At 40.7% G+C, this 23,104-nt stretch overlaps 1 protein-coding gene across 11 annotated transcripts in view; it reads left to right on the forward strand.

The window, feature by feature from the left end:
• frya (furry homolog a (Drosophila)) overlaps nucleotides 1-23,017 on the forward strand; it is a 65,405-nt gene extending 42,388 nt beyond the window's left edge. For 3 of the 11 annotated variants that reach the window (XM_044031612.1, XM_044031613.1, XM_044031618.1), the window contains exons 34-63: nucleotides 80-260; nucleotides 533-623; nucleotides 1,278-1,360; nucleotides 2,382-2,532; nucleotides 2,632-2,735; nucleotides 3,274-3,459; nucleotides 4,117-4,315; nucleotides 5,569-5,690; nucleotides 5,785-5,972; nucleotides 6,056-6,150; nucleotides 7,473-8,053; nucleotides 8,871-8,968; nucleotides 9,065-9,235; nucleotides 9,570-9,710; nucleotides 10,127-10,306; nucleotides 11,029-11,193; nucleotides 12,098-12,172; nucleotides 12,269-12,439; nucleotides 12,601-12,609; nucleotides 13,435-13,635; nucleotides 14,378-14,509; nucleotides 15,374-15,510; nucleotides 16,026-16,233; nucleotides 16,754-16,903; nucleotides 17,573-17,671; nucleotides 17,761-17,844; nucleotides 18,920-18,937; nucleotides 19,104-19,214; nucleotides 19,850-20,055; nucleotides 20,625-23,017. In XM_044031612.1, the coding sequence (XP_043887547.1) occupies nucleotides 80-260; nucleotides 533-623; nucleotides 1,278-1,360; nucleotides 2,382-2,532; nucleotides 2,632-2,735; nucleotides 3,274-3,459; nucleotides 4,117-4,315; nucleotides 5,569-5,690; nucleotides 5,785-5,972; nucleotides 6,056-6,150; nucleotides 7,473-8,053; nucleotides 8,871-8,968; nucleotides 9,065-9,235; nucleotides 9,570-9,710; nucleotides 10,127-10,306; nucleotides 11,029-11,193; nucleotides 12,098-12,172; nucleotides 12,269-12,439; nucleotides 12,601-12,609; nucleotides 13,435-13,635; nucleotides 14,378-14,509; nucleotides 15,374-15,510; nucleotides 16,026-16,233; nucleotides 16,754-16,903; nucleotides 17,573-17,671; nucleotides 17,761-17,844; nucleotides 18,920-18,937; nucleotides 19,104-19,214; nucleotides 19,850-20,055; nucleotides 20,625-20,883 (4,596 nt within the window). In that variant the 3' untranslated portion in view covers nucleotides 20,884-23,017. Of the gene's footprint in view, nucleotides 1-79; nucleotides 261-532; nucleotides 624-1,277; nucleotides 1,361-2,381; nucleotides 2,533-2,631; nucleotides 2,736-3,273; nucleotides 3,460-4,116; nucleotides 4,316-5,568; nucleotides 5,691-5,784; nucleotides 5,973-6,055; nucleotides 6,151-7,472; nucleotides 8,054-8,870; nucleotides 8,969-9,064; nucleotides 9,236-9,569; nucleotides 9,711-10,126; nucleotides 10,307-11,028; nucleotides 11,194-11,595; nucleotides 11,770-12,097; nucleotides 12,173-12,268; nucleotides 12,440-12,600; nucleotides 12,610-13,434; nucleotides 13,636-14,377; nucleotides 14,510-15,373; nucleotides 15,511-16,025; nucleotides 16,234-16,753; nucleotides 16,904-17,572; nucleotides 17,672-17,760; nucleotides 17,845-17,972; nucleotides 17,977-18,919; nucleotides 18,938-19,103; nucleotides 19,215-19,849; nucleotides 20,056-20,624 lie in introns of those variants that run through there. The other 8 variants (XM_044031614.1, XM_044031616.1, XM_044031619.1 and 5 more) reach the window with 5 other exon arrangements.
• The last annotated feature ends 87 nt before the right edge of the window (nucleotides 23,018-23,104 follow it).

Raw genomic sequence — 23,104 nt, forward strand, 5'->3', positions numbered from 1 at the left:
CAGTATATCATTAAGACTGCGGCTTCCCAACAGTTTTGGGACCAGATTGGCTCATGTTGTGTCTCTGCCTCGTGTCCAGATCAAGAAGGTGGTGATCTATCTGTGTCGCAACAACACCATGCAAACCATGGAGGAGCTGATCTTTGAGCTGCAACAGACGGATCCGGTCAACCCTGTGGTGCAGCACTGTGATAGCCCTCCTTTCTATCGCTTCACTGCCACAGGCAAAGCCTCCACGGCAGCAGCAGCAGCAGCCTCAGGTACAACTGTGAGCTACACAGCTGTGCACTCACTGTGCACAGAAAGAACACCGGTTAAAAAGTTGGTCAACCTGGGAATTCAAACTGCTCCACTGAGAGGAACCGCTCAGTGTAATATCTGTGGAAATATGTAGCTCATAATACGTTGTTTTAAGTCTGGAAAGATCCCAGTGATGAATGTAAAGCTGGTGCATTTGGTGTTAAACTTCATGCTCATTAGACTTTTCTTTCACATCCTGTTAAACATAAACTCTTCTCGGGTTCATTCGTAGGCACCACGTTGAGCAGCAACGCCGCTGTCGTCTCCCAGGACAGTTTTCCCGATACAGACGACTCCAAGACTGTGAAGGAGAATGAGGAGAGGTAAATCTTTAATATTTGCTCACACTTTACATGACAGTGCAGTAACAACACGGTAATAGTTTAATTACTCCCGTCAAAGTGGGGGGTAATACGGCATATAGCATTTTCTAATGTAATCTCCACCAGCTTGTGAAACAAGGTGATAACATGACAATATCACAGCTAAAAGCACAGGGAAATTAAATGAAATTTCTGCCTCCGATTCAAAGCGATAACAAAAGATCTAGTTTGGGATCATGAAGAACTAAAGTGGCAGAATGACAATGAGTAGTTGTGATCCAATAGTGACAAATATACACAATTATATGAAAAAACAAAAGAGAAGATACTGGCTAACTTGTAGTTCTGAACATTTCCGTCCAAATTTTTACATCACTAAACGCAAGACCAGCACCCCAGGAACTGAAGCTGAGTTGGCAAAATAAAACAGGAAAATGATATACATGATGTTAATGTCCTGGTAGCAGCTCAGTAATGAGAATTACTATGTAATACCATTAATATAATACGTTTTAAATGAGAAAGTTTGGAATCATAAATGATAATGACCACAAATTGTGTGTTTCACACACCTTTTTTTATTGCTATTACCTTGATGTTGTGACCATAATATCACATCCCTAGTTGATTGGTTTTTTCTGTTTTCTTTTAAAGGCTGAGCCACATAATGCGAGCTCACAACCGCCTGGAGTCACGCTACAGTAACAGCTCAGGAGGCTCTTACGACGATGATAAGAGTGAGTATTTTTTTTTCTTTTTTCTTTTTTCCACTCCTCATCCTCCAGAAGCCCCTGTGATAATCTGTGCTGGTCATAGTCTGGTGAGTGTGTTATATACAGACCAGGGTGGAGGGTATAAAAAATGGTGACTGGGCCTGATGTCATTGATAATGTATGAGCAACGCCTGTGGAGTCTGTGAGAACTGGCACTGGAGCAGTGACCTAAGAATAAGTCTGACGACACTGTAACACACCACATTTTTTTTTTCTCTCCTTTTGTAAATTTGATGTTTTTTTGTGATCGGCTGAACATGTTTCTGTACATGTGACACCTACAGTGTCAAAGTCTGGTGTTTTTTCTTCATCGTAGGTTGGATAATCGTGATATAATTTTAATTTTAAATCACTAGAGGTGCACAGTTTCAGTTTGAGGCCCCTGATTTGGCAGGAAGTGAATACAGAACCCATCAATATGTTTGCATCAGTTTATAATTGTTTTAAAGGCGATAGAAGTACAAGACTCAATCACTCACTCACCTTCTGCCTTTTTCGTCGAAGCTGTTAATGTGTAAAGTTAGCGATTGTCATCCAGCTTGTGTATTATAATGTTATTTTTGTAATTTCCTGTTTAACCGGAAGTTTATTGTGAAAGGGTGTGCTCACGTTAGTAATGCAATTTAGCAGCGAAAAAAGAGCGAAGCTAACGCGCAAAAAACGGTGTCAAAGACAGAAGATAAATCGATAAATTAGACAAACAAAAGTTAAGAAGAAAACGCACACATTTAAAGCGATATTAGCACCAGTCCAGAGTGGAAACAAGGTCATTTTGGACGTAACCTTTCAAAATTTAAGTCTAGTTATGTGAACTGCTATGTCTGTTAGCTTATCTTTGTTTTTCTGTTTAAAACTTTTCCACTGTCAGTCAAAGCTTCTCCTTTTGATGACCGGACGCTACAGCAACCTTTGTGGATTCAAAGTGGAATATTGATGCATAAATGAAGGTGATTTTATAAACAAATGTATTTCTGTGGTGTAACAGGTGAACCTCTGCCTCCCTACGCTGATTGGCTGATGGTTGTCAGTGAGACCAATAAGCCCCACCCACTGCCCATACCTCTGAATGGAGGATGCTGGGCTCCACTTGTGGACTTTCTGCCAGAGACCATCACTCCCAAAGGACCATTACACAGGTGAGACCACTGCTAATCCGCTCACTCTGACTCTCTTGTCAAATGGAACTCGAGACAAATATCAAACGTGATGCCTTTTTGTTTTGTTTTGTTTGTTAGGTGTAATGTCGCGGTCATCTTCATGACAGAGATGGTGGTGGATCACAGTGTGCGAGAGGACTGGGTCATGCACCTGCCTTTACTGTTACATGCGCTGTTTTTGGGTAAGTTCACACCTATAATATATCATCCCAGTGCAGCTACAATGAAAACCCAATGACTTCATGATTATATAAATCAAAAGAAAGTAGAATATTCATTTCACCTTTCCATTTCAATGTTTATATTTCAAATGCCAGTTGATGTTTCAAGCACAACAGGCTCTTCCTCAGATTATCAATAAACATGGAGTCAATATTTTACTATTAGTATTTTACTATTTTACTATTTTATCTTTTTTTACTATTCTTGTTTGTTCATCATGAACAGAAATAGGTATCATTGTTTGTTTGCTTCGTCCTTCATCTGAAAAGGAACTTTTTTGACTGGATTTGCAGTAAAAAGTGTCTCATGCCACATTTTTCTGTCTGAGCCCTAGAGAATATTGAGCGAATCAGACAGGCATCCCATATTTTCTTGTTCTGAAGTTTTCGCTTCATGTAGAAGTTCAGTTTCAACCAGCGTAGACTTTGAGATCAATTCTATGAAACACAGCACGGAAGAAAAAAACCTGAAAACAAACATCTGTTTCTGTCTCTTCAGGAATGGACCACTACCGTCCCGAGGTGTTTGAGCATAGCAAACGTCTCCTCCTCCACCTGCTCATCACGTTGTCCTGTAACAACAACTTCCAGGACATCGCCTCTGTCTTACTGCAGACACGGGGGATCAACGGCACCAAAACCCTCACCTATAAACCAAGCCTTCAGCCTGAGGTTTTACCCTCTGGTAAAAAACCTTCTACTTCACTTTTTTTAATTTGCTCTCTTGTACATTTTGTATATAATTAACACTAGAAGCAGGTTTGGTCATCGGAGCAGTTGCCCCTCGTTGCGCTTCCTTCTGTCTAACATAAACATCAGGAGGGGAGGGGTAACATTCCTTTTAGAGAATAGATAAGTTTCTTATCAAGGCAGAACATATTTGGATACTGTACTAAAAGCACAACAGAGAACAGATGACATCAAGGGTCTTGATTAAAGCATTCCTTTCTGCTATTTTTATCCTTTAGCCCAATTTGGGGCCATCTGCTCAAGCTTGGACATGGTCCCCTCCTCCCCTCCGCGATCGTTTTTTTTGCAAACGTCTAGACGTTCTGCAATGTTTGTCAGTTTGACCGTTGGAATTACAAAGTGTGAGCTAAATATATGATTTCTTTCAAGATAGTGATAACAATGGAATGCGGAGAGCCAAAGAAAACACTTGAACACGTTTTTCCCCTCGACAGTTCTACCACACTAAATAAACACTGTCCACTATAGATGTATTTGAATTCCAGGCCTGTTAAAACAGGTCATGCTGCTCTCTCTGCTCTAACTCCTGCTGCATCTCCAGCTGCAGTCAGCGACGCAAACTCGAAACGTCCTGTTCCTCTGTTGTGTCCAGGAGGCTTCGACTTCCTGCGGGAGTGTCAGGCGTCTCCCGTCCCGGACTCTGGCCTGAGTTCGTCCTCGACGTCGTCCAGCCTGAGCCTCGGTGGCAGCAGCAACAACCTGCCTGACATGTCACAGGAGGTGGAGGAGCTGGTGGCCTCCAGTAAAATGGACGACAAGACCAACAAGCTCATTGAGTTTTTATCCACAAGGTACACAAATGTCAGGATCATGTCCAGTGATGTGAAAAATTAGAGAGAGGAATTAGCTTCTAATGCACTGATTTACTGTATTTATGAGGGAGATCACCACCTAGTGGTGCTGTGTGAATAGTGCAAGAGTGAGCAGATTTGAATTGATATTGAAATCATGAGAATTAATTTTACCCGTTTTAAAGTTTTCCCGTTTTGAGGGCATAAATATTAAAAAAATGTTCAATGTTATTATTGTTTTGATAGATTATTGATGTTATTATTTCGCCTCTCTCTGATCAGTATTGGACTTGAAACATTGTTATCAATCCACTCCTAAAAGTAATGGAATGGAATTTTGTTTATGGTTAAAAGTGAACACACTACAGCTTTAAAATAGTAGGGATAAGCAATATTAATTGCACAACATCAGTATCGGCCGATATTACATTATTACATATATCCAATTATTTCAATTAGAGCTGCAACTAACGATCATTTTTAATTTTATCAATAAATCAATTAATCGCTTGGTTCATAAAATGTCAGAAAACCTTGAAAGATATTGATCGGTGTTCGTCAAACCTGGACATGATGATGTTCTCCAATGTCTTGTTTTGTCCACAAATCAAAAATGATTAACTTTGTATGATTTCTTTGTTATCCAGAGCAAAGAAAGGAAGAAAATACTCATATTTAAGAAGCTTAAACAATCAACAAGTCTTGTTTTAATCATGAAAAAAAGCTTCGAAGCGATTAATCGATTATCAAAACAGTTGTCGATTCATTTAGTAGTCAATTAATAATCGATTAATCGTTTCAGCTCTAATTTCAGTAAGTTCACACACCACACATGACATTTCTCACACTGAGAAGTGATAAAACTTACCGCACCTATGTAACTTATGAATGGATGATGCAGAGGCAGATTGCTTTGCGTAGTCCATTCATACAGCTGTCTTCAATTAGCAACCTTTCAACCAATCAGAAAATAGTGTTTCTTGTTGCCGGGTAAAGTCTGAAAACAGGTTTTCCGCTGCAAGTACTTGTTCCATGAATGCATGTTATATCACTCCATGTTATGTCACTGATATCACACAAAAAGAAAACAATCCACAGTCTATATGTATGTATCCGTGTCATTATCAGCCCAAATATCCCGTCCAATATTGTGCATCCCTTTAAAATAGCTTTAGTCAGGCAAAACAGAAGCACATTTTCTATAGCAGACCTCTGTATGGATCTTATGTTTGTGTGTTTTGTTGTTTTTATAGAGTTCACGGGCCACTGTGGTGCCATGAAGACATTTCACCAAAGAACCATATTTCAAAAAGCACCGTGCAGCTGACAAACTTTCTGCGCCACGTGGTCTCTGTGTTCAAAGACTCCAAGTCAGGTAACACCTCAGTGTGTTCCCGCGACAGCAAATACTGTATTAATGATCATCTCCACCACGGTAACACCCCCCTCTCTCCCTCTGTCCTCGTTAGATTTCCACCTGGAGCAGCAGCTCAGTGACGTGGCCTTGCAGACGGCCTTGTGCAGCTCATCGCGTCACTACGCCGGCCGCTCCTTCCAGGTGTTTCGAGCTCTGCGGCAGCCCATCTCCGCCCATGCTGTGTCAGACCTGCTCTCACGGCTGGTGGAAGTGGTCGGTGAACATGGAGAAGAAGTGCAGGTTAGTGTGTGGACATGTGATGTCCAGTGTGTGAGGATTAGAGACGTCTAATGGTGTTATGGTGTCCTTTTTCTGTCCTGCAGGGCTACGTGATGGAGGTTTTGCTCACGCTGGAGTCTGTGGTGGACAACTTGGCTGAATGTCTGAAGAACAATGATCTGATGTCCATCTTGACGAGGTTTGTGTCTCCTCGCTTTTATGTCCACCTGTCTTATTTTAGTCCTCATGGTCTAATGTGACACTTCACGTCACTGAACCTGAACCTGAGTCAGTTTAGGACCCAAGAGCAGGCTTAACAAATGTGAGGGAAATAGTTGAGGTAGTGGAGTCAGTGATCAGTTCCAAACAAGGGTGAGGATATGCGTCAGTGGCAGCATTCACACGGCAGAGAGCTAAAAATGCGAAATGCAAAACAACAAGCAGCAAGTAGACGCTAGAGTAAACAATGTTTTCAGGAGAGCTGTGACGTTACCAGAGAGTTGACCGTTACGATCTTGTGATGAGTGACTGTGGAAACAGGAAATATAAAGGCTGAGCTGATGGGTGGATTGGAAGTAGAGCTGCAACTAACGATTATTTTCATAATCGATTAATCTGTCGATTATTTTCTCGATTAATCGAATAATTGTTTTGTCCAGAAAATATCAGAAAACGTTGTTGATCAGTGTTTGTCAAACCTGGAGATGATGATGTTCTCAAATGTCTTGTTTTGTCCACAAACCAAAATGATTCACTTTTAATGATTTCTTTGTTATACACATGCAAAGAAAATATTCACATTTAAGAAGCTGAAACAATCATAAATCTTGTTTAAATCATGTTGTTTAAAAACGTATACACAAACCTCTTATCTAAAAGGTTGGAAAACTTCTGCAAATTTGTTTGGGGAGCCCAAAAACAATCACCCACGAGGCAGTGTTCCCTTATCATGAGGTTGCAGTTCATGTAGGAGTGGATCAATAACAGTCTCTAAACTTTGAAAATCTAGGACAGATATATCGCCGTCCTTCCTCGTGCAATGTGATCCTGCACTTTTAACTTTTCACAGATGATTTGTTTAATTCAGTTAAACCGATATTGTGATTTATTGTCTTGCAACGTAACGATCATCATTGAATCATTGTATCGTGATGTTATTGGTATCGTGGACCATGTATCGCGTATCATGAGGCACCCTGTGATTCCTGTACCAAGTGAGAAAGAGATGTGTGTGGGATTTTTTTGAAGTATGTTGAAGTTTTGCGCCTAAATGTTTGTCTGTATGAGAATAATTTCCATCTGATGGATGAACATAATATGATTGGATTCACTACAACTGTCATTTTTGACCGGGAACAGCATAGTATGTTGAAATTAAATAAACCACTCTGAAGTGTTGATCAGCATTTTTAGTTGATGAAAGATGAAAAACACAATCCTTCAGTTTAAAGAAAGCAATAAACGTGGTCAGATTAGACCAAACAATGAATTTATTTAATATGTTCTGTCTCTTTAATCCAGAGCCTCGTCTCCAGATTTCCTGACAAGCTTAAAGGTGCTGTCCAACAGGAAGAGCACGGGGCAGATCAACCTCAGAAGACAGAAAAGGATCAGACACCAGAGAAGCTCCTCTGTGCCCAAGAAGTTCGGCGAGGCCGACCGGTGGTCGGATCCCCCCCGCAGCGCCACACTGGACCGAATCCAAGCCTGCGAGCAGCAGATGTGTTGCTCTAAAACCTGCAGCTCGTCCTCGTCCAAGGACAACGTCAACGACCCGAGCAACATCAACCACCCCAGCAACCTGCTGGCCACCATCTTCTGGGTGGCCGTGTCCCTGATGGAGTCGGACTTTGAGTTTGAGTATCAGATGTCGCTGAGGCTGCTGAAGAAGCTGCTGGGCCACATGTCGCTGGACAAACAGGAGAACCGGGAGAAGCTGGAGAAGCTGCAGGGTCAGCTGAAATGGAGCAGCTTCAGCGGACTCCAGCAGCTGCTCCTCAAAGGCTTCACGTCGCTGTCAACCACCGACCTCACACTTCAGCTCTTCTGCCAACTCACGCCCGTGTCGCGAGTGCCCGTGGTGGACACGTCACAAGCCATAGGTACGATGATGGTTTTAAGACTGATGACATGAATTTAAATGTCAAAGACGTGGTAAAGCAAAAGTGATGCAAAGTTTTACACGGTACATATGATAGAGTATTAGGGTCATACAGAAAAAAATATTGAAGATTTCAAGATTAAAGTTACAATAGAGCTAATATTACAAGAATAAAGTTCTAATATTATGAGAAAAAGTTTTATTATTAAGAGAATAAAGCCCCAATATTACAACAATAAAGTTGCATATAATAGTCTGAGAAAAAAGTCATAATACTAAGAAAATAAAATCCTATAATATAACTAGAATAACGTTGTGCACAATATTAAGACAATAGGTTGTATTATTCTGAGAATTAAGCCCTAGGATTACAACAATAAAATCACACAAAATAGTAAGAGAAAAAGTCTTAATGCTACAAAAATAGAGTCCTAATATTACAAAAACAAACTTGTATGCAATATTATAGGACACACTCGTAATATTACAAGAACAAAGTATATAATAACACGTGAAAAAGCCCTAATATTACAAGAATAAAGTTGTGGATAATATAATGAGAATAAGTCACACAATTATGAAAATAAAATCATATGTAATATTACTAGAAAGTCATAATATTACAAAAAAAGAGTTGCATATAATATTACAAGAATTAAATTGTAATTTTATGACTTAACTTCACTTATTTTTGGTGTATATCTTCATTCACATGATGAGGCGTCTACATCCGTCTGTGCCACACTTAATTTTCTTAAATGTGGCCTCATAATTTCATTTCCAAATATTACAATGAATTTGTCCTTTTCATCTTTCAGGTTTCCCTCTGAACGTTCTCTGCCTGCTTCCACACCTCGTGCAGAACTTTGATGGCCCCACGCCGTTCTGTCAAGATGTTGCTGAGAGGATCGCTCAGGTTTGTCTCCTTCGACATTTCTGTAACCTCTTCGTGTCTTAAAGAAAATAATATAATTTTCATCATTAAACCCAGTGTCCTTTCACTTGCGTGTAGGTTTGCCTCGAGGAGAAGAACGCCAAGCTGTCCAACCTCGCTCACGTCATGACTCTGTATAAAACACACGCCTACACGCGGGACTGCTTCTCCTGGGTCAACGTGGTGTGTCGCTATCTTCACGAGGCCTTCTCGGATATCGCACTCAGCCTGGTCACGTACATGGCAGAGGTCTGTGTCGCCTCATCGGCTGAATGTTTGTTTTCTGACCGTTGAAGCTGCACTGCGTAACCTTTAAACACAAACACACGTGCATGCGTACAAACCATTGTCAACGGAGTTCATCTCCCCACTGTTCTCTCTTGTTTCATCTCGCCAATTCTTGCGCCGCACACAGGAAGTGATTTGTTTTTTGTCAAGACAAAAGCTGATAAGAGGAGACGATTGCAAAACACAAACGTCTTACAAATGACAAATAACATACATCACCAAAAGTTGCTCCCTGCAGCTTTAATATGAATGCTATTAAAGGAAAATAAGTGTTGTTTTAACTCTGTTTTAACAGCTGTTGGAGAAAGGCCTCCCCAGTATGCAGCAGACACTTTTACAAATCATCTACAGCCTCCTGAGTCACATGGACCTGAGCGGAATTCAAGCCAAACCCTTCAACGTAGAAGTGCTCAAGACGATCGAGAAGTTTGTGCAGGTGAAAATGAAACTATTTTATTGCTGCTGTGACTTTTAGGGAATGTTTTCTCGTGTGCATGGAAAGGGGAAAAAAGGAAAGGTTACATTCGATGTGATCAGTGGAAATCTTTAGCCAACACACTGTGTGAGTGAGTCTTGTGTTCCCTGTTCCTTTTGTAAAAAAAAAAGAGCGACGCTGTCGTGTGTCAGCGCAGTAAAGTTGTAGACACACCCAGTCTATAAACAGTCTGCTTTTCTGCCACAGGCCTCGAGCTTCTTCTCATACTGACTCTATTTCTCCTTTAGCTTCCTACTGTCAGGACCGAGCACATGTCTCCATAAAGGGGAATTCAAATAAATGCACTCGATTTAGGTTGTTTATTTCTTAATATGTGTGTTTGTTTCTGCATCCACTGGTTGAATTGGTGCCCGTAGACCGTCCATTGGAGGGAAGCACTAAATATCCTGAAGCTGGTGGTTTCCCGGTCGGCCAGTTTGGTGCAGCCCTCGGCCCCGCAGAGCGACCTCTCCTACGAGGACATGAGCCGCGTCTGGGAGCGATCCACCAAGGCCCTGCCCGGGAAAACTCTGGATTTCCACTTTGACATATCTGAGGTTAGAGACTCTTCCTCTCACGTTGGCCTCGAGCGACTGAGACATTGTCCCTGTGAGCATGAAGACGGCTCGTTTCTTCCTGTATTTTCCAGGGTGTGGTGAGAGGAAACGTTTCTTTCGCCACTTTTTCTATAATGCTTACATTTCTGCTTAACTGAACCTCTGGAGATTAGCTCAAATGGTAAACACAATTAGCCGCAGCAGCAGCAGCAGCAGCAGCAGCGTGGAGCTTGAAAGTGATGCCAGAGATACAGACAGGGCGGTGCATGTGTGGGAACTGAACAGTGAGCTGTTTGTGTTGTTCATGAATGGTAGGAAATGATGTCAGCTCTTTGCTGACGTCCTTTGTGTGAATGTGTGTGTGTGTGTGGGGCTCAGTTGGTTCTAGTGAAGAGCCAAACACTGTGTGTGTGTGTGTGTGACTGTGTGTTTAAACTTGAGACATTCTGGAAAAACCACTGATATTCCTTAAAATAACCTCATTTATTTTTAGACCACTTTGCTTTCCCTCAACTGCTTCATGCACCTGGAATGCCAAGTGGAATAAAAAAAAAAAAAACTGCAAATACCGATGAAATGTCACTTTATTTTGGAAAATGTCAAAAGAAGCAGGAGCTGCCGTGAAGCCCCAAACATGGACATACGAAGCTTTCCCTGAGTTCTTCCATTCACGTGTCGGTCTTTCTGTTTGTGTTTGTGTCTGTGTGCGTCCATGCGCTCAGACTCCAGTGATTGGCCGGCGCTACGACATCCTCCAGCGCTCGCCGGGCCATGACGTGAAGAGCAGGAGCACGACAGTGACCTGCAGCACCTCGTCTACCTCGTCTGGATCCACGGTCAACAACGTCCTGGTGCCGGTCAGCTGGAAGAGGCCTCAGTCTTCACAGGTGAGCATGTTTGTCTTCATGTCTTTTTGTGTTATAGGGCAGTAAAATCACAAAAGTGTAGTATTAATTTGCACGTTTGTATTCAGAGTGAAAGTGTGGTGCTATTGAACTTGAATTAAACAATTCAATTAGTTAAATAACATTACTTTTTAAAACTTAGACAGGGTTCCCACGGGTCCTTGAAATCTTTGAAAGTTTGTGAATTTTATTTATTTAATTTTTTTTAATTTTAAAGACCCGTAAGTTTTTGAAAATTACCCTACATGGACAAGGGTTGTTGAAAGTGCTTGAATTTTGTGCAAGAAAAAAGTGAAGTTGATATTTAGATAAAAGTCTCCCTTGTTTGTCATGACGCCACCTACTGTTTCACGCCCTGCATTGCTTGATGTACGCATGTCAAAGGTCGAGTCACTAGCGGTCTTGTGGACACTGTCATCGCTCTCTCTCCGTCGTTGACGTGAGATTCCATGAGCGAGTAACGCTAAGCAAGAGACGAGAGCGAATGACGACATGATGCCATGGATATGAAAATTCCAAGATCTCTGTCTCACCAAAGAAAATGACAAAGACTGATTTTGACCCAAGATCCCAAGGACAAACACTTGTCCAGATGCAGAGCGTGCTGCAAATCAATAAAAGTGGACGCCATGGACAAAGACACTCTTGAGCTATTTCAGCATGTTCTATCCTTGAATTTGTTCCTGGAACGTCATTGGATTTGATGTCAGTCAAGGTGTGGGAACCCTGAAAAATGTGCACTAAGTGAGCAAAAAACAAATAATTTATAACACTATCTATATAAGGATATATAGATTTCTCTAAAATTGTTAAAACACGCGGGAGAAAATGATCCACATTGAAAACTTGGTTTTAAACATCTCAATGTTCTCTTCTCGTTCTACAGAAAAGAACACGAGAGAAGCTGGTGCATGTTTTGTCTCTGTGTGGACAAGAAGTTGGCCTCACGAAAAATCCCTCGGTAAGATTCGCCTCGTTTTAGCAGAGCTGTGAGTTCTCAGCACATCGCCACTGTTTTTAAAAAACAATCTTTGTACTGGTTGGTTTCTCTCCGTAGGTGATCTTCTCCAGTTGTGGAGACCTGGACCTCATGGAGCATCAGCCCAGCCTGGTGTCTTCTGACGACGGGACCCGGGAACCGGACAACATGGACGACACCACGTCGGAGCAGCAGTTCCGAGTCTTCAGGGACTTTGACTTCTTGGACGTGGAGCTGGAAGACGGAGAGGTGAGTCTCACGACGGAGGAGGAGGTTTGAAGACGATTCATCCTCGTCTTCCTCCTCTACTGTCACTATTTGTTGACTCTGTCTGCGTCAGCTCTGCCTGCTGTGTGTAACAGGTTTTCCTTTTCTTTTTTTTTTGTCTGTTTATTCTCTTTGCTATCTAGGAGCTACAGGTACGTTTAGTGATGCAACATTTTTATTTGCAGTGGGTTTTTAAAAAAATAAAATAAGTGTGTGTTTGTACTGATAATTGAGTGAATTGTGACACTGACAGTGAGGAGCGACGTGTGTGTGCATGCCGTGTGATTAAATCAAACCGATTCTGCTACGTTCATGTACGAGACGAGAAAAATCATTGTCGCGTCGTCTCTGCTACAGCCGCCATTGAAATACATGTCCTTGAAAGGCATCCATTTAACAGTTATTTAACGAAGTGTATTGCGTTTGCTTCTGTTTCTCTGAATTAAGCTCGTTTTATGTGAATTATTAGCTTAATTAATTAATTAGTGAGTGAGTGCAGTGAACAACAGAAGCATATTCCATTTCTGGACCTAAACTGTCGCACACTGGACCTTAACTGGTGTAAAAAATTATAAAAAATGTATGTAGGGGTGTGAGATTTTAAATAGTTTGCCAGTGGTATAACACTCCAACCCAGTACTTTTCTTCTTTTTTGTTTGTTGTTGTCTCTCCGAAAATCTTAATCTCAAATAGGGTTTTACTGCCATCTAGTGTTACAATTGGAGGAACCATGTTAAAGCACCATCCAGCCATTGTATCCTTAATTTATTTATTTTATTCTGATTAACTTGACTTTGAGTGGTAGGATTTAAGCCGTTGAAATAACGATAATGATATTTTGTTCTCAGAGTCTTGATAAATTCGGCTAAATGTGCTCAAGAAGACCCTCCCTGAACATGCACCGCTTGTTTGTGTGATAGAGACTTTGCTTTTCTTTTTTTTTATTGTAAACTTAAAGACCATGTCCTCTGTTACAGGGAGAGACGGTGGACAACTTTAACTGGGGCGTGCGGCGACGCTCCATGGACAGCCTGGACCAAAGTGACCTGCAGCCCCTGGAGGAGAGTCAGCTGTCGAGCAGCATGCCCAGCCTCAGCAGGATCGCCAACGAGGACTCGGACGAGTCGTCAGAGGAAGATTCCCTCACCGTCAGCCAGATACTCTCCCGCTCACAGCTCGTAAGTTCACAGAGGAAGCTTTGTTTTGGGGCTCTTGTTGTGAAAAAGTAATGTTACACTGAAAACAGCTGCCATACAAGTCACTAGTCACTCGTTTGTGTGCTGTGACGTGCCGAGGTGATCCAGGACCAATAGAGCCCAGTAGCTTTTCTTCCAGTCTCTGCATCAACACTGTAAAAAATAAAGCTGTGAAAACAGCAGGATTGTCTTGAACAACAATATAATTTCACACATTTTTGTCTTGTCCGCATCGTCATTCTATTCAAACCGTTCCCAGTGGACCTTAAACGTTTATAGAGCTTTTATAGTCTTATACATATATATATATATATATATATATATATACATATACATATATATATGTATATATATATATGTATATAAATATATACATATTTATATACATACATATATATATATATATATGTATATAAATATATACATATATATATATCACGTTTCATTATGCAGAGAGTCATGTAGTGGACTGTTGATTTCTTCTTTATGGAAGAGGAATATTTGTTATACAGTGGGAGAATGATGGAATTTTTTAAAGTGTTTCACAGTTGAAATAGTCGACTGCATCACATTATCGGTACTGGCCCAGTATCAGTAACAACAAGAAAAAGTGGTGTCAATCCACAACTGATCCACAGCCACAGTGTTTTAAAAAACGTCAGCGTTTCCGTACTTTATAACGATAATTTTCTCCGGTTTCTTTCTTTCTGTGTCTCTTCTCCAGATTGTCAGCCTCTCTCCGACAGCAGAGAGCAGTAGCGTGGACTCTCCCTCTTCCCCTCCGGCCGATTCAACACCTCTGAACTCCAAACATCCGAGTTTCGAGGTCCAAGTGCCAGAGGACTCGAAGCCGCGGGTGAATAAGGGCTTCAGAGTGTCTGAGATTCTGGGAGCCACCAATTCCTACCGCACGTCTTTACTCGACTTCTTTACTAATTTCGCCAAATAGCGGCTGCTTGTTTGCATCTTCGTCTTGGATGTTATTCTGTACACTGTGCTTTGGGTTCAGTCTATGATCAGTGTTATTATTATTATTATTATTATTGTTGTTTTCTGTTTTTATGGCATTTTCTACATTTTTCCTCTATTCAGAGTAGAGCATGAGCCAAAAAAAATTAGTTTTTTCTGCATGTTGAAGGGTGAATGAGCTAAAACCTGCAAACAGGGAAATCCGTAACGCTTTGGGCTAGTTTGTGCCTTACTTAAATGTTTCCAGGGGGTGCTAGTTGGGTGGTTTGTGGCTATAGCCATAGAAGAAAAGAAAAAAAAAACAATATACCGCTTCCCTTTCTGTGTCTGTCTGTTAAAGGCAATGTGTATACCTACTGCTTCTGTGTTGGTGGCGCTAAGCAACTACTAAAACTCTTGGCATGCGGGAGGTAAAGAAAAGGTTTACACATTGCCTGCTACAAAAAAAAAAAAAGAAGTGTGCAGGACCACGATGATGGCAGAAATTGCTCTTATTCACATTAATTGGCACATTTTATTGCACACAAATATTATTAAATAAAAGAAAACACTACAAGGAGTGTCCGTAGGGTCCCGTGGCAAGGTTAGTGTATCCATTTTACCCACAAAATTATGTTTATTAATGAAGTGTAACATAACACAGGGAACAGTTATGAAAAATAATCATGATCCATATTGCATGTTGCTTCAGTTGCATGACTTCAGCGTTTTTGTTTTTCTATAACGTACGGCTGCTTGCTCTTTCTTTCAGCGCGAGGCGTCACAAGAAGACGAAGTCGCCGCCGTCCACGAGGACGAGGTGTCTCTGTCCATCGTCGAGCTGCCGCCCGAGTTTCACTGCGGTGACGATTACAGAGGAGAGCTGGACCTCGACAGCTGCTTACCCAGGTTCACCCTCTCTACGACTTTTCTCACTCGTTCATAAAAGCTGCGCAAAACTCTAAATGTCAGAAAGCACTGAAAAATCTAGGATACATATTTAATTATGATTTTTCTCCATTCAAGAAGTCGAAATTATGAGACAAAAATTCATAATTATGAGATAAAAAGTCGAACTTATTGGAATTATGAGATAAAAAAAGTTGAAATTATGAGATGAGATAAAAAGTCGAAATTATGAGACAAAAAGTCATAATTATGAGATAAAAAGTCGAACTTATTGGAATTATGAGATAAAAAAGTTAAAATTATGAGATAAAAGAAGTTGAAATTATGAGATAAAAAGTCATAATTATGAGATAAAAAGTTGAAATTATGAGATAAGAAGTAGAAATAATAGATAAAAAGTCATAATTATGAGATTAAAAAGTCAAACTAATGAGATAAAAAGTTGAAATTATGACAAATAAATGATTAAAATGCAGTTTTTGTGACGTTGGATGATTGTATCCGTGTCCACTCAGTCTCGCCGAAGAGGAGAGAGACGACATGCTGGAGTGCCGTTCCTCACCGCCGCCGTCACCTTTCTTCTCCGCCATCCTCGCCGCCTTCCAGCCGGCGGTGTGCGACGACGCCGAGGAAGCCTGGCGAAGTCACATCAACCAGCTGGTGTCCGACTCCGATGGATCCTGCGCCGTCTACACTTTTCATGTGTTTTCTTCACTTTTCCAGGTGTTGTACTTTTTTGTTTTGTTTTGTTTTTCTTGTGGTTCTATGAGGTATTGACACATTATCAACTCAGTTAACCAGATTTGGATTCACCCTCACTGAAAACAGGGCTGTCCACTGCTGTCCTCTTTTAGTAAATTTGTGTAATTTACGCGAGTATGAACGAAGGATTAGAAACACCAAAGTCACACAACGACACAATATTGGAGGCAGCAGTGCGTCAACACTTCATGTGTGCTGTGATGGACTTTGGTGTTGAATTCATCTTTCAATCTAATTAATTGCGGTACGAGGATAATAGGATTAGAACGGTGGTTGATTAACCTTTAGAGAGGTCAGATTAGAGCGGACTCTTAATAGATGCTTCCAGCTTTGAAAAGTCATTAACCCAGTGTTGTTCACTTCACTGACCAAAGCCGACAGTGGAGGGAAAAGTCATCGTCCGTAGCAGGATGTATGCAATTTGAATGACTTGGAAGCGATTTAACATCATCACAGTGAGTTTTGTTGTTTTCCTTCACAGAGTATCCAGACCAAATTCTGTTCGTTGACCTGCGACGCCGTGAGTTACCTCGGCGACGGACTGAGGGGGTTAGGGTCGAAGTTTTTGAGGTCTTCTCAGATGTTGACGTCCTGCTCCGAGTGCCCGACCTTATTTATTGACGCAAACACGGTACGTAACATGACATATGTCCAGTTTCTGCAACATTTTGTGGCAGGTGTGGAAGAAAATATGCTGTAAAGTTTTCACAGTTTCCACAAAATGTGAATTCTAATTGTTTACATTAATCGGTTTACTAAATGCAGAGAGAGCTAACAGCCATCCCTCAAACCAGAATTGTTAAGGCGAGATTAAAAAATGGTTAAACAGATGAGTTGATGGAGGTGAAGGCGGAGACGAGAGGCAGGAGAACCAGGAAATAAGTAGAGGTGTGCTTGACTAGAATCACATAATCAGGGATTTTATAGAATTGTAGATTATAGGTGTATGACAGACCTTTCAAAGAGAGCTGTTCGAGCACAAAGAAACGGGTAAACATTGAGTACATGCAGTTGTGAGCCAAGGAAGCGTAGTGTGCCAGACGAAAGACACGTTATGCTTATGTTCAGGGTAGGCAGAAACCTCTGGGACCCAGGTACAGCCATCTACTGTCTGAAAAAGTCAAAAAGCCCTTCCTTCGATGTAGAAACAAGGCCAAAGCGACTTGACAATGCACAAAAACACGAGAACTGTGATTTACTGAATGCATTCTTACTCTACAGCATTTTTTTTTGGACACCTGTCTAAAACCGTACCTGTAAATATGACATTTTTGATCACGCAAAACTCAACTTTTTACAGATTATGTCGTACGGTCTCCTGGAAAGAATGAAATTCAGCGTGTTGGAACTTCAGGAGTATCTCGACACTTACAACCACAAAAGGGAGGCGGCTGTCACTGTAAGTCGACTCGACACTGAGCTTTGAAATCTGTATGTTGTCACTGTGTTTTAATAGTAATAAGAATGATGTATGTGTTATATCCTCAGTGGCTGAGCAACTGTAAAGCCACTTTTCCCCGGACCACAGGGGGCGCCGTGGTAACATGTCAACCCGTGGAGCACGAGGAAAAGGTAAACCAGCCAGTGTACAAACACATTATATCAAATTATTATTTCACAGTCAATGCTAAGGATGTCTAAATCTAAACTGACCTTTCATACTGTACTTCCTGCACTGCGATTACTGTGTGATACTGTAGCTCTGTGAGTGTTGCCTCTAATTTTTCCTCATGCCATGTAAATGTGATGTTTTCCAACATCCAGCATTTTTCTTTTCTCACATCCTGTGTGCATTATGATCGTTGTCAGCTCCACCAGGCATGAGAGCAAGAAAGCTTGAGTTGCATTTAAAGTCCCTGTAAAGTGATAATAAACAATATATTATATATATATGTATATATACATATATGTATGTATTTATATATGTATATGTGTGTATGTACATATATATGTGTGTATATATATAAATATATACTGTATGTACCTTCTGACTTTGTTACCTCGAAACAATGCGTTACCAGATTTGAATGACTAAGAAAGTGGCTAAGGTTTCAAATCATGTAAAATTCAGCAACATTCTGTGCTCTTAAGGTGGTGGGGGCGTGTCCATGGGAGGAGCCAAACACACATACAGACTGCTCTTCTTTCTGTTCTTCTCTACTTCATTTCCTCATCTTTAGACGCAGGTGCAGTTACTGTGCGTGAACGGTAAACCGCTGATAAAGCTCACCGGAGTTATACTAACGATGGCTCCGGTGCGTCATTTATATTAGACACGGCTAAAACAAATCCTGCACGGGAGACTGAAGAGAAACTGTTTTCAGTCTTTACTCCACAGTTTCCACATGTTCTCAGACGCCATTTTCTCATAAATAAATGTGTGAATAGGAGAAAACGTGCATTTGCTTTACAGGGACTTAAATGTGGCCGTCACTTGTGTCATAACTGAAGACTGAAGGCTCGGTTGCTCCGCTTATTTATCCTTTCTCTTCAAGTCCGACTTTAATTTCCAAGTCACCCATACATCAGTGCTTATGTTTCTATACCTGTGCATGAAAATACCTCTGCTTTTTTTTACTAATTTTTAAATGGAACTGCATGCCTTTCTTTTCATTCTCTGTTTTTTTTTTTCTTGCTCGCTTTGTAGCACATGGAATCTCTGGCTGTAAGTTTAATCCCGGCTTGTTCCTAGCTAACTTGTTTCTCCAAGTAAATCCATCCTTTTTTCTGTAATTTAGTTCTGGAGTAGGTAGATGTGTTTGTATTCCACAAGTAGGAAAATACCTCATCATGTAATCTTAATGTAAATCTTTTTTTTTTTTCATTTCCAGCAACTGGAGCTCTGTCAACGACTCTACAAACTCCACTTTCAGCTGTTGCTACTTTTTCAGTCCTACTGTAAATTGATTGAACAGGTCCACGCGATCAGCTCCATCCCTGAGGTAAGTAAAGCGAGCACTAACCCGCACACACAGTAACTGTTTCACACTAAAACTCACTGATAAAAACTCAAATTACTCCAACTGGTAAAAGCCAAAGTAGATTTAAGCTAAAGTGAATAAGTTTTATGAACACAAGTCGAGTAATTTGTGACATTTTCCACCCAAAGCAACCGAATGCCGTCCTTGAGTGAGCCAACATACCTTTAATTATACATATTTTATTACAATTTCACATAATAGTTATAATAGTTTTATAATAATTTAATAGTAGTTAAAACAACGGCAGTTTAGAAAGTGTTCATGGAATTGTATGAGCATTCTCGCCATCTTGGGCCACATAAGGATTTTTGAAATGCCTATTGTTGATATTATTGTAAGTTATTCTATTCTAAGATTTGAGAGAGAAAGATTTATCCTCCCTTTTTTCCTCTTTTCAGTTACTAATCATCTAAAACATACATATTTATATATTCATCAATAATATTAAATAGATGAATGTAAAAAAAAAACAAGTTAATAATTAATATGTGAGCCTCTATTTCTCTCTAAATTAAATCAAAATCATGTATGAATGGTCAAAATGATTGTGATTTGCCATTCTAAAATTGTCAAAATATTGCTCTCCCATCTTTTAGCTGAAAAATATGTCCAGAGAGTTAAATGAGATGAAGAGGAACCTGAGGGAAGCAGCAGCCGCAGTAACCAGCGACGAGATCGGTTGCCGCGAAAGCTCCTGCTCTGAGCCCACGTTCAGCTCCTCTGAAGCTGCCGTACAAGCCGTTCTGGAGTGTCTGAAGAACAGAGAGTTTAAAACGGCCGTTCGCTACATTCGCGAGTGCAGGTGAGTCCAACAACTATTTTTTTATTTCATCATTCGAATCAAGTCGGGACACAGTAGAGCGTTCTTGCCATTGAGGTTGAATGAGAGACCATTACCCAAAAAACACAACGATGGGAGTTGATATATGCTAATATCATGCAATCCAAACACCATTTTGGCGGGAAGTCGTGCGGTTTAAAAATCCACAGATAACCAGGCTACATATTATGCAATGTTTCCATCACGGTACATTATGGAATAGCACCTTTCCTTGGTAGGTCGCATCATAGCAGGTACAGAATCCAACACTAACTAGTTTTAATATCTTGTTTATTTTACATGTGAAAGCATTCTCTGGAGTAGCATGAGGAGAAGAGTAGTCAGAACTTTGCAGGTTCTGGAGTGGTGTGTTCCCATACTCATGAAAAGCACCAGGTTCCTGCCAACATGGTGGTGCAAACAAACTCAATCAGGCTTAATACAAGCATATTTACGTGTCGTTTACACAGTTTCTGTCAGTTAGCCCTCCCTCCTCGTCTCACACTGGATCTTTAAGATGGATAACCCCTTCTCTATTTTTGTCTTTGAAGAACAACTTGGCCTAACGACATCTTTGGCAGCCACTCTGAGGATGAGATCCAGACGTTACTGAATATCTTCTTCAGACATCAAACGCTGGGTCAAACGGGAACGTTCGCTCTGGTGGGCTCAAAGCAGGACCTGACAGAAATCTCCGTCAGGCTGATGGAACTCAACGGAGAGATGCGGGACATGATCAGACGGGCCCAGGGCTACCGAGCCATCACGGCTTTTCTCCCCGACTCCAGTGTCTCCGGCTCAACGCTATGATGGCGGTTTTGGCTGAAATGTGAACCCCCATGCTATGGCCTAGTCTCTAGTCCTGTCTGTGGCTGCTGCTATTATTGCTATTATCTCAGTGGATAGAAAGCATTATGCACTCACGCTCACTTACTCTCTCTCTCTCTCTCTCTGGAATAACCAAAAACCTCTTCTGCTTACTCTGAGTACACCAGGATCTTGGACGTGCAGCAATACTGTTGTTTTTAGACACATGAGTTTAGTGTTGTTTGGCTTTTTATTCAATCCAATCCATTCTTTTTGTAAAGCACATTTTAAAGATTGACTGGCTGTACACGCTCAGAAAATAAGGTACAGTGTTGTACCTTTAAGGTTACAATGGCTTGTCATGGGGTATCCAGGTTGTACCCTAGTGGTTTGTACCGTAAAGGGACCATTGTTGTACCTCTAGCAACAATATTGACCCTTATTTTAGTGCATTTTATATTTAAAATCAAGCTAATTAAATAAAAAATCACAGGCTAAAGACAGGGTACACAGGACAGGTCGCCGAGACACATTAATGAGTATGGCCAGCTCACGGCCAGAGGCCAGAAGCCAGAGAATATTTCAGTCAAACTGGGATCCAAAACTGGTGAATTCTTGCTGTGAGGCAACAATGCTCGCCACCCGGGCCGAGTTAGTGATAATTGCTGGGACACTTTATCCACTACAGGAACACAAGGAACTCGAGAACTCAAGAACAGGTGCAGCTGTGCTCAGAGGAGTAAACGGATGAACAAGAACCGTACAAAAACACATATAACAAATAAATTCCTACACTGCAAGCACCAGATATTCTCCCTTTAACAGCTGCAAACGGCTCACAAACAGCTAATGTGGGCTATATGAGCTAGCGACATTAGTAGCATTCGCTTGTGCATGAAGGGCAAACTTGGTTGCCCCAAAAAGATGCCCGACCAAAATAATAAATAAATGATAATAAACAGGTGACACACTACACAAACAACAGGGAATTTACTCCATATATGTACATTTTGTGCAATTTAAAAGCTACATACAGTATATGTACTTAGGTTTAATAATTATCCCTCAGGGGTTATTAGAGTGTACCTTGGGGTACATAAATGGACTCTTAATGTATTTCTGACTGTGTACAGTAATAATAAATTTTTTCTTTTTTAAAAAAAAAGCACATCTAAGTGTGAGAAAAGACACACACAGCTACTGTGCGTCACGCTGTGTTTTATTGCACTAATAGCCCAGGAATTTCCAGGCTGAAATACGAGAGCGAATAAACATGAGCTCGATGACTCGTCTGGTTTCCAGGCTTCTAATAACACACACACACACACACATATTAAATACATCTAAAGTTTAAATCTAAGTGTTTGTCTTTCGGTCGTGTTGTTTTATTTGTTTAAGGGAAAATGTGCAATCCTTCATGGAGGCGTAAAAGCCTTTTACTGTATCATGAAAGAATGTATTTTAATATCACAGCATTGGAAAAACAAATGAGAATTGTCCTTCAAGAAAAAGGGAGGCTTCGTTACTTTCAGTAGTGGGTCCTTAATGAGTGTGTGTTTGTGTTGTGTGGTGTGTGTAGGTGCCTGAGTGTGTGAATTAAAGACCTGATGACCATCACTGATGGCATCACAATGTTGTTCTCATAAACTACATGCTGCAAATCTACTGTAATGTCTCCCAAACCTACATTCTTTTATGTGGGTCGTCTGTTACATGAGTAAAACTCTTACTGTACCTTTTACCTGTGCAGCTTTAAGTAATACAGTAAATTATTTATATGATTTGCAGGGGGAGAACCGGCTTTTATCAGACTAGATTTATAGGAAATTTTTATTTTACCTGCCAACCCTGCAGAGTCTATGTATTAACAAGAGTAATAATAACGTTCAAAAGCATACACCGAAAGCTATTTTTAAAAGAAAATATATGATTTGTACATAGCGCGAAAGAGGCTTTGATCGGACTCATAAGATGGTATTTTTATGAACTTACACTTTGAGTTGCATGTAGAGTTAAAGAGATTCCACAGGAAGTGTTGGTGTAGCCTCTCGCCTTGTAAATACTACTGCCTTTGCAACGGATTGTACGGTGGTCTGTACACTTCTCTAATAATAAGAATTAAACCTACATTTGTAAACAGGGGTGTCATGCTGTTGTTGTGTTATTGTTGATTCAACACTGATGTCTCACAGTAAGTAAAATATCTTCCATTTCTTTGATCATA

This window comes from Solea senegalensis, linkage group LG8 (assembly GCF_019176455.1).
Source record: "Solea senegalensis isolate Sse05_10M linkage group LG8, IFAPA_SoseM_1, whole genome shotgun sequence".
In the NCBI taxonomy this organism is placed as follows: Eukaryota; Metazoa; Chordata; class Actinopteri; order Pleuronectiformes; family Soleidae; genus Solea; species Solea senegalensis.